The sequence below is a fragment of the Zootoca vivipara genome, chromosome 14 (assembly GCF_965207765.1).
Source record: "Zootoca vivipara chromosome 14, rZooViv2.hap1.1, whole genome shotgun sequence".
NCBI lineage: Eukaryota > Metazoa > Chordata > Lepidosauria > Squamata > Lacertidae > Zootoca > Zootoca vivipara.
In genome coordinates, this window is record NC_142597.1 from 30,253,465 (window position 1) to 30,264,540 (window position 11,076).

At 50.3% G+C, this 11,076-nt stretch overlaps 1 protein-coding gene across 2 annotated transcripts; it reads right to left on the reverse strand.

Moving 5' to 3' along the window:
- Window positions 1-448: 448 nt before the first annotated feature.
- BCL7B (BAF chromatin remodeling complex subunit BCL7B) lies at window positions 449-7,939 on the reverse strand. Of its 2 annotated transcripts, none has more exons than XM_035140096.3 (6): window positions 7,744-7,939; window positions 6,700-6,775; window positions 5,711-5,810; window positions 3,344-3,514; window positions 2,754-2,833; window positions 449-1,400 (listed from the first exon to the last, which is right to left on the reverse strand). In XM_035140096.3, exons 1-6 carry the CDS (start codon window positions 7,833-7,835, stop codon window positions 1,308-1,310), a joined length of 612 nt encoding a protein of 203 aa, XP_034995987.1. In that variant the 5' UTR covers window positions 7,836-7,939; the 3' UTR covers window positions 449-1,307. The 2 variants fall into 2 exon arrangements, with proteins under 2 accessions (XP_034995987.1, XP_034995986.1); XM_035140095.3 differs by having other exon boundaries at window positions 2,745-2,833.
- Between the last annotated feature and the right edge of the window lie 3,137 nt (window positions 7,940-11,076).

Below are 11,076 nucleotides of genomic sequence, written 5' to 3' on the forward strand. Positions count from 1 at the left end.
TGGAGCATAGCAGTTGTGGCTAGTAACCATCGAGAGCCCTCTCTTCCTCCATGATTTTGTCTGATCCTCTTTTAAAGCCATTCAAGTTGATGGCTATCCCCGCCTCCTGAGGGAGAATGCTTCACCTTTAATGTGTGCTGTGCGAAGAAAACCCTGAAAACTGCAACCTTTCCACAGTGTATTCAATGGTCCAAAGGTTCTCCTGTCCCTGCTGGGTGTGGAGTAGTCTTAATCATCACAGTAGCCAATGCGGAGGACTGGGTGTGGGTTGTGCTGCCTGGGACTTTTAGTCCAAAACATCTGGAGGGCACATGGTCGGCCATGGCTGTGCTGGAAATCTTCTCTTGCCCCTTCCCCCCACCTGCCAGGGCCTGGTCCACCTAGCAAAGGATCTCCAAGGCCAAGCCACTCACCGCCGCTTCCCAAGACAAATGCACACACAGAGGGATTACTTCAAATAATTTTAATTTTAAAAATATTCTCTTCAGTGCTAAAATATCTCTTTGCTTCCCTGCGTGGCTGGGCACTCCGCGCCACAGCAGGGCCTCGATCGCAAACTCCATTCCGCATGCGGATCGCGACGGAGGGGACAGGTCTGCAGAGGCAGGAGGGGGCCGTGGGGGGGTCGGTGGCAGCTGCTCCTGCCATGAGGGCTGCAGGGTCCCTTTGGTGCCCAGGGCGGCCTCCTTGACCCCCAAGGCCAGGCCAGCCCCGCTGGCAAGGGAGTGCGCCTTCTGGCCACTTGACCCCAGCCAAGGCAGCCTTGGCTTCCTCGGACATATCCCACCTCCAGCAAGGGCCCACTGCTTGGTGGGCAGAGACCTGGCTTACTCCAGTGCTAATGGCTTAACCCCACAACTATTGCACAGCATCCCAGCTGGGCTCCCCGCCAGGCCCTGCCCCTCCTCGCAAGGGAGTCGTTCGCTCCTTGCAGGAGGAGAGGGGGTGCGTGGACCTCGGGGTTGCCCGTTAAGTGCTGACAACTCCTCTTTCCCTACGGAAACCTCCCAAGGGGTCGTCCCCGGAGCCACAAAGAGGGCAAATTAAAAAGCGGACAGGAGAAGCCCCGGCAACGCCTTGTCCTTTAGGCGTGCGGATTGGGAGGATGTGGCCGGCTGGCTCTGAGGGGCATCGGGAAAATATTGCATGGGGTGGTAGGGGGAGAAATGCGGCCTTTGGAAGGGCCGTGGGAACAGCAAGTTGATTCTTGGAGGGGAGAGGAGGTGGAAGAGAATGCCGACTTTGAGACAGAGTGGCATCCTGGGGGCGGGCTGACTCTTGGGAAGGGGCAGAAGCGGGCGAGCTGGCTAGCTCTCAGAGGCCACCTGGCATGTGGCGTTCTGGTCTGTGCAAAATCGCTTGAGCGGAGGCGCGCCGGAATCCTCCTCTGTGCCAGGCACCTGCAGGAGAAGAACACAAGGAGCTGCTTTACGTACCAAGCCTGGCTCTGATTTGTTCTCTCTAGCACAGGGCTGCCAACTGATTACCAAGGAGGAGATTCTGAATAAACCATAGGAATAACTTTCTGAGGGTAAAGGCCATTTGACAGCGGAACGGACTCCCTTGGAAGGTGGTGGACTCTCCTTGGAGGTTTTAAAACAGAGGTTGGATGGCCATCTGTCAGAGATTGTTTAGCTGAGACCTCTGCACTGCAGAGGGTTGGACTAGATGACCCTTGGGGTGCCTTCCAACTCTACAGTTCTAGGATTCTCTGGATCATTCAGAGCCATGAGCATTTAGAAAACCTACCATACTGCTGAAGGACAGATCCTAAAGCTTAGGCTCCAATACTTTGGCCACCTCATGAGAAGAGAAGATTCCCTGGAAAAGACCCTGATGTTGGGAAAGATGGAGGGCACAAGGAGAAGGGGACGACAGAGGACGAGATGGTTGGACAGTGTTCTCGAAGCTACCACCATGAGTTTGACCAAACTGTGGGAGGCAGTGGAAGACAGGAGTGCCTGGCGTGCTCTGGTCCATGGGGTCACGAAGAGTCAGACACGACTAAATGATTAAACAACAACACCTTCTCTAAGCCTTTGAGTCAGAGTGGGCAATAAATTCAGTTACTTAGTAGAAAGGCTGTAGTTGTGCCCCCGAAATGGAAACCCTCTCCAGAATCTCCATGTGGGAAAACCAGCTTCATATAAGCAACATGCTGAAGTCAAATTAATGCATGAAGGGGTTAAGACCATAGAGTAAGCTGTCCTGCCAGGCTTAGCTACTTTGGGAGGGACCAGCAAATTAAGCCTTTGCTACTCCTCAGTCTACCTGAGAAGCTCAGGCCACATGGCTCTCACAAGCCACTCCTGATTTCCTATACCAATAATTAAAGAACTTTCACCACTTTATAACAACTAAGTTTTACTGCCTGTGCAACCTTTTCTGAAACACATGAATCTGATCTTTGGAGAGCTCGTAAGCAAACTAGTTTTTAACTTACCAGGCATGTGGTCTTTATCCTATGCTGGGGGAAGAAGGAAATTTCGGAACATATTTGAAAGGTCTAACAGTCTATATTTCCACACTTTTATTTGTTGCATGTTTTGTGATTTTACATTTCTGCTGGGGTTCACGCATCAAAGAGTATGTGCCCCAAACTTGGATCTTGGCATTTAAGGAATTCTGCTTTTTATATACCTAGTTTTTCCCTTGAATCAACACCAGTTTTCTGGGGTGTGGATCTAGAATGCTCCAGCCCCTGAGCCCTAGATCCCAGAGTGCTGATTAACTGCTTGGCTCACCATCCTTACCTGAGCCTCCAGTGGAACCGGCTCTTCCTTCGTGAGAGTTGGAGGCTCATCGGCTACTTCAGAGGGCGGAAGGGCAGGCTCTGGAAACAGGAGTTGACAAGTGTTAAAAAGCTAGCACAGAAGGAGCACACTGAATCTCTAGTGGCAGGGAGTTCCACAGGACTGAGGTGATGACACTAAAAGCTTGGGAAATGAACCCCGTCAACTTAAGAGATGACCAGGGATGCTTGATGATCAACCTTGGAAAGAAGGCAATCCCTGAGGTACCCTGGACCTAAGTTGTTCAGGGCTTTGTAAATTAATACTAGGACCTTGAACCTGGCTCGGTAGTGGATGGTTAGCCTCACATAGAGTGCATTGCGATAGTCCAGTCTCAAGGTTGCCAATGCATGGAATATGGTGGTCAGGCTATCCCTCTCAAGGAATGGCTGTAGAATTACCAGACAAAGGTAGTAAATGTTCCTTTTCCCAGGTAGAATCTGCCAATCAGGGGATGCCCCACTCCACCTGCCCCTTCCCCTCCAGGGCAGTGGTCGCCCTTGATGGGCCTCCCCTGCCCCACCGCAGTCCCCTTGGGCTAAGCCACTCACCTTCCAAGGGCTCCTGCCCCAGCGTGGGCGGCTGAGAGTCGTCAGCCCGGAAGTCGGAGGCGTGGCTGGGGCTCATGGACTCACTCTGCTGGGGGCTTGGGCTGGAGGCCAGGCTGCTGTCCGCCTTGAGTGGGTAGGTGTCCGAGAGGGAGCTCTGGTTGCTGTTCTCATCTGAAATGCACGGGGAGGGAGAGGCCGTCTCAGGAGCTGGAGCCAGGGGCAGCACTGCGTTCCCCACACCTGAGAGGCCACCAGGTTTGGGCAGATGCAAGCTTTCCTACCCTAAGGAAATGAGGAGAGCCCTCCTGGGTGAGGTCAATGGCCTACCTAGTCTCACATCCTCTCCTCACAATAGCCAGTCTGATGCCTGTGAGAAACCAGCAAGCAAGATCTGAGCACTTTCCTCTCCTGCTGTTTCCAGCAACTGATATTCAGAAGCATCGCTGCCTCTGAATGCACACACTGTTAAAATATTTTGTTGCCCAATTAAGCAAATTGGTAAGCAACTGTAAAAGCAGCCTTGTCAGGCATCTACTTGCCTGCATCCAAATCCAGCTGCGTAGCAGAGAACTGTCCAGTGCGCTCCCGTTGCGCAGCCTCTGCTTCTATCACGAAAGTCAAACCTCGTTTCTAAACGTCTCGGAATTTTTCCTTCTGAAGTCTAGATAACAGCCTAATTGCAGCTTGTAGCAGCGGAAACTTATCCAGCTTTCAGCGCCTATGAAATAAATCACTTTCCACTCCCTTGTTCATTAAAACAGAGAGATTTATTGACACCACCCCGGACTGGACAGATCCATCCCTGCTGGAAGCTTCAACACAACAGACAGAACAGAAACAGACAGTCCCATATATGACAGAAAGTTTACAACAGTACACAGACAGTTCCTGTTCCTGTTGACAATGACACATCACAGGTACTTCCTGTTTATATGAGAACAGGCCCCACGTGATACAGGACGACTGCTGAGCTATTTAACCCCTCAGCTCACACACACATCATGGCTAGTAGCCATTGGCTGGTACGCAAATGTTGCAGCTCACTGAGATCCCACTGGAGACTGAGCTGGAGCCCTCTGCCAGCACACATAAGATGATGCTGGATCAGACCAATTGCCCATCTCATCCAGCATCCTCTTCTCACAGCAACTGGGATTCAGAAGCATTGCTGCCTCTGTGGAGGCAGAACATAGCCACCATGGCTAGTAGCCACTGATAGCCTTATTTCTCTCCATGAATTTGCCTAATCTTCTCTTTTAAAGCCATTCAAGCTGGTGGCCATCACTGCCTCTGGTGGGAGGGAGTTCCGTAGTTTAACTTGGTGGTGTGTGAAGTCCTTCCTTTTATCTGTTCTGAATCTTCTACTTCACTGGATGTCTGCTGAGTTCTTGTCTTATGACAGCAGGAGAAAAGGTTTTCTCCATCCACTTTCTCCAGGCCATGCAGAATTTTATAAACTTCAATCATGTCGCTTCTTACTCGCCTTTTCTCTGAATTAAAAAGCCCATCCCTCAGACTGGATGACGATGCCCACACAGATAGGTGGCCAGAAGCTGAGAAAGGCTTCTGGTCAGGGCAGCGGGCCAACTGCAATTACCGTATGTGAGAAGGCAGGACTGAAACCCACCAGCTGTGGTGCTGGGTGTGGAATCTTGTTTCCTGAGAATCTCAGCCTTTCATTTAAAAAAGCAAGCCTAATGTTTCTAACCTTTATGACGTGAAGAGATTCTCAGAAAGGTCTGGCTAAAGTCTCAAGAATGAAAAGCAGGGGGCACTGAGTAGGCTTTTAGTGCTGGTGATGGTTGAGCAATCAGTGTCTGCCCCTTTCCAGAAAGCCAGCAAACTATGGAGGGGGGGGGGAGGGGGAAGATGGCGCAATGATATAGAATCAGAGAAATGATGCAGTTTTGCTTCCTGGCATAAGTTTTATAGGTCACCGTAGCAGGTCCACGTCTCCTGCTTGGCTGGCATGCCAAGGTTGAAGGCAGAGGAGGACATAAGGGCCAAATGTGGAACTGGGTCTCTCCATCTGGCCCTCCGGAGCCTCACTAAGCTACACTTCCTTCCCAGGTTGCACCGCCACTCCCCAGGCCACCTGCCTCACAAGCCTTCCTCAAGTGCTAATGCCTAGCTGGAAATGTGTCCTTGAACCGTGATAAGGCCTCTTGGCTTGCCTGGAGAGAGGATGGAGATGTGTGAGTGTGTAGAAACCTTTGACTCCGGCATGGCCAAAATCCTACCAGGCAAAGGCAAGGGTCAGATGCATTGCTTCACCCACTTTGGTCTCTGGGCCTGCCCACCACTGTCTCATGGCCCCAGAAAATTGCCCCCAAGAGAATGCAGCCCTCTGCTTCCCAGCCTACTCACCCTGGAACTCCAGAAGGAGTGAAGAGTTGGCTGCCTCTTCGGCTGGGAAGCCGTTCTGCTCCCGGGAAGCAGGAGTGCTGGAGGTTTTGGACTTCTCTTTCTTGAAGGGAGAGAAAAATAAGGCTGTGAGTTTCCCCTGCCAGCACTGGGACAGGACAAACCATAAAGGCTGCCCCAATGCTCATCAGTGGTGCTTCATCAACCTGGAGGTTGTGGGGGTACAAATGCGAAAGACGATTCTGCCCTGGGTCTGGTACTTGGGCTTAAAGCAGGGCTGAGAGGGTGGCATCTAGATGCTGGACCCCAACAACCAGCAGCCCCAGCAGCCAAGGGTGATGGGAGATACCAACATCTGGAATGTCCCAGGTTCCCTATCCCAATCTTGGGAGGGAATCCTCATCAAAACCGATTGCTTTTTAAAGGAAAGGGCTTTAACAGTGCTGTGCTGTTTTTATTATCTGCATTTCAATCATCTGTTTCCCTCCCCCTGTTGTTTTAATCCTACTAGACTTTAATTGGTTTTTTATGATTATATTTTATATGCTGTAAGCTAATTTTATTTTATCTGTGTAAGCTGCCTTGAGTTCCTGCCTGGGGGAAAGGCGGGATATTAATAATGAATAATAATAGTAACCATGATGATGTTTGTGCCATATACAAAACTAGGCATCCAAGAAGGCAGGAATAAAATTCAAAATGGTATTTGTAGAATGGAAAACTGGGGCCAAACAAGTGCAGGGTGTTCTGCGTTGGGCAAAGCAAGACAATCGAATGAACACTTAGGCAAAATTGCCGTCATCGAACATCAGACAGCCACCCTGGTCTGCCTCCTGCATTCACAGGAGACAGAAGTGACCATTTGGTGCTTCATTTGGATATGCCTACAATGGGGAGGGGGAAAGAGGGGGGCCCTCCAAGCTCCTGCTCAGTGTTGGAAGACAGACCTCCCTCTCTCGCTCCCCAGAAGGGCTTGGTGCTCATCCCCTCACCTCTTTGCTGTCGGCAACAGGCACCCACTTGAATATCCGCAGGGACGTGTCTCCCACCGTCACCCATTTCTTCTCCCTGAGCCAGGATAATGAAAGAGGTTAGGTGCAACCACAACGATGAAGAAGATGAACATCACCACCCATTCCTGCCACAGGTCTCCCACTGGGCAATTGCCTTTGCCTTCTGAGGCTGCGATGAGGCCGGGGAGAAACTGTCCAGATGGGTGGGGAAGCGTAGGCCCGTGAGCTAAATCTGGCCCCTCGCCCTTTGCTCCTGGCCGTGCTCCATGCTCTCCCAGAGCATTTTTACTTTGGCTGCCCCCATAATTGCAGATAAAGCTGCAACAGTGGCCTTTAGCTCAGAATTAAAATTCCTGGCAGCATCTCCAAGTAGGACTGGGGAAAACTCCCGGCATGAACTCACAGCAGGAGCAGCCCTTACATGAAACGCAGAGATTGAAGCTAGATTGCCGCTTTGTCTGGAGGTTCTATTTGAGGCTATGATAAGGAATAAAATGCCTAAGTACTGTTTTCACCTCCCCCTAGCCTGCCTCGCAAGGCTGTTGGGAGGATTGTATAAACCATGCAGGCAAAGAGCTCAGAAAAAAAGCGTAAAATATGTAAATAAGCAAGGAAAGCATATGCAAATTGAGCGGCATACGCAAATTAAGGAAGAGCTTCTCTCTCCAGCAAACTGGGTCAGCCCGCGGCAGGTAGGCTAGCCAGTCCCCATGACAACTGGGGCCCCCACCCCTCCAGGTCCCTTGTGGAGCGACTGGCCAAGCGTCAGGCCAATCCTAGCAGCCAGGCATCACCCGCCCCTGAGCTATGATTGGCCGGCAGCCCCGCCAACCACATCTCTCCCCGCAACCCCACCTCTACAACAATCGCAATGCGATTGGCCACTTCAGGAAGGCCCCGCCCTTCGCGCCAAACGGCTGCCGTCGGTTGGTTGGGCGACTGTCACCAAGGCCGCGGCCGCCGAGGATTGGCTGACCCGTCGCCAAGGCCCTCCCCCCGCGGCCCCTCCCCCCCTCCCCTCACCATTTGCGGACCCGCTCGATGGCCGCCATAACTTTTTTGATGTCATCCTTGGCCCTGCTGCGGGTCTCGGCCCGCACCGAGCGACCCGACATGGCGCCCGTGGCCCCGGCAGCGCCAGCTCCCGTAGCAGCAGCAGCTTTGCCCAGCCGCGCTGCGCATGCGCGCGACTGCCCCCACACCCGCCGTGCGTAACGCGTCAGCGCCCTTGCCCCGCCCTAGGGAGCAAGTCGGCCTTCAGTGCGCATGCGCAAGCCGGTTCCACTCCCGGGCGCATGCGGAGGGGCGGGGCTTTATCGCACTCTGTACATGCCCATCGGCAACGGTCTTGTTTATTTATTATTAAATTTTGAAACGAGCCCCAGTGAAAATGAAGTGGTGGAGCATGCAGGTGCATGGTATCCATTTACAATATGAATGAACCCCAACGCCCTCCTTACAAATACAGCTGTGTCATAATTTGAATCCTCTGTTTTCAGGGATAAGGTACAGCTCTTGAACATCAGAAGTGAAAACTCTTTCTGCATATATGGCGAGCTCAAACTGCCAACTACTGCACTTTTGGGCACATCCCGCCATCTCACAGCACCCAGAGAAAATAGCCTCTGACTGATGCCTCTTAAGGGTGTTGTAAAAATTTTGCAGAGCTACACGGCCCTAGAATTAAGTGGATCCTTGACCCAGGAAGAGTCCAGGTATCCTGGCAAGCAGACAAAGTTTAAGCGTCTCCTGCCCACCAAATAACAGAGACCAAACCAGGACGTGCGAAGCAAGGCACTTTTATTTTTGCTGTTGCAACAGGGTCCTTCCTCTCACACAGGAGAACAAGGAAGGAACCCCAAACAAAGATGTCTTGTCCTTAAAAAGAGATTTGAAATTGGTTTCAGCCCACCCCCCAGAAGCATCATCCATATGTCACAGAAGGGGTGTAGCCCAAGACCCCTCTCCCTAGATTCATCATAGGTACATCATGAAAGGGGAGGTCTGGTGGCAGTAATCTGAGCATCCTGGACCCTGCCCCCTGCCCCCAAAACCTAATCAACAAAATTGAGAGATATTTACATTTCCCTGTTTCCCAGCCAAGTTAATCACACCCTTTTGTCTGGCAGTCAGGTATCAGGATGCCAGGGATTATCACTTTAATTCCTGAGACAATGAGAAGGTTCCCCCCACCCCACTTCTTCCTTGCAGAGGAACACCTGGTCAGAGAGAGTCAAAATGGTGTCAGTCAGGCCTGTTTTCCTGTGCTGCTTCAGACATGTTTCTGTACATTCATGTACATGTTTTATGAACAATTATTATATATATATATGACCTCAAAATTCTTATAACAAGGGGAAGACAGGGCCGGGCCCATCGTGTAGTTGCTGAACTACAACATTCATCATCCCTACATAGCTGTCAAGTTTTCCCTTTTCTCGTGAGGAAGCCTATTCAGCATAAGGGAATTTCCCTTAAAAAAAGGGAGAACTTGACAGCTATGTTCTAGCAAGTGTGACCTAGGGCAATGGATGATGGCACTGTAGTTCTGCAAAATCTGGAGGGCCAAAGGTTCCCTACACCTGGGCTAGGCCAAGGCAGCCCTCCTACCCCCAAGGATGTCTTAGCTGTGACTGGTTACCCTGCAGAGCCAGCCAAGAACTATTCATTTATGTGAGGCTTGATCCTATGCTATGCAACTCCTCCTTTGTTCAATGGGCCTTATTCCAAAGTAAGCATGCAAAGGATTGTAGCTTTCAATTGGCTGCTACCTTGACAGCTTTGTCAAATGGGGTGGGCAGTGAAATATAAATAAAACAAAATAAAACAAAATATAAATAAAACAAAATAAGGTATCAAGCCTGGTGGACCTAGATTGATTATGTCTGGTGGAATCTTTTGAATCTCAAGATCACGGAACACAAAAAGCAGGTAGTGAACATTCTGCCCTTTCACCATGGAAAAAAATCTGTGAAAACACCATCACCTAGAGAGGGACCAATTTTAGAAAAGAGCTCATGCGCTGGGGCTGACTCTCCCTATTGTAACAAAGTCCAGCAAATAGCAGAAGGCCTCAGGTTACTCATACCGTATCTGTGACAATTGAATGGGTAAGAAATCCTGGACACAGCAACAGATACACAGCAGAAATAAGATATGGACCATCTCTCTTTAAAAGGTGATAGCTGGTGGATGTGGGTCAATCTCACATTTATAACCTACAAAAATATTTAAGAGAGTTCCATGGATGTATTTTTTAAAAATGTGCCAGGTACCAACCCTTAGGTGCGTTCAACTTGGGCAGCATTTAGACCAGGCACCCCCAAACTGCGGCCCTCCAGATGTTTTGGCCTACAACTCCCATGATCCCTAGCTAACAGGACCAGTGGTCAGGGATGATGGGAATTGTAGTCCAAAACATCTGGAGGGCCGAAGTTTGGGGATGCCTGATTTAGACACTCTAGTGGGATGTGATCACTGCATGCCAATACCACTGCCTAACAGAAGGTGTCTTTGGAAACTTATGTTGAAGGCTGAAGGCAGCAACCCCAGCAGCAGGAGAAATGGTTTCCATTGGTAGAACTGGAGGGAATGTAACTATCTGCAGTGGAAGTCTGGTGGAGAGTTTAGTTCTGGCATGGGGAACACATGTTGTTGGACTCCTAGGTCCCATTAGCCTGTCAGCATGGCAATGCAATGGTCGGGGGTGATGAGAACTGTAGGCTCAACAGCATCCAGAGGGACATAGATTGCCTGTTCTTGGTTAAAGCACCCAACATGACAGTATGAGAAGCTTCCAAGAGAGCAAAGTTGATCAAAAGTAGACCATAGCAGAGCAGCCTAATCTAGGCAGACATGCCTTTTGTTCTTAAATAAAAGCAGACTTAAACTATGTGGTGTTAGCCAGACAGTGAAACACTAATGTTTACTCAGAAGTATGCTTGGTTAGCATAGTAAGCTTCAGTGCAATCCTTGTGTACCCAGAAGTGCCACACTGAGTTCAATGGGACTTTCTCCCAGGTAAGCATGTACAGGATTGCAGCTTAAGCCCTCTCACTATTAAAAATTCCTTCCTTCCTCTGTATGATTGTAAATTAAATGCCCATCAGTGGACTAGGGTGATTCAATAAAATAAAAGGTAGATCAATAAAGAATTAAGGGACGCCCAGCTCTGCCCTGCATTAAACACCATCAATATGAGGCCAGCTGATCCACTGCCCCTATAGCAAAGCACTTCAACCTGCTTTTTAGGGCTATGTACGGTGACGCTGTGGGTTAAACCACAGAGCCTAGAGCTTGCCGATCAGAAGGTCGGCGGTTCAAATCCCTGCGAAGGGGTGAGCTCCCGTTGCTTGG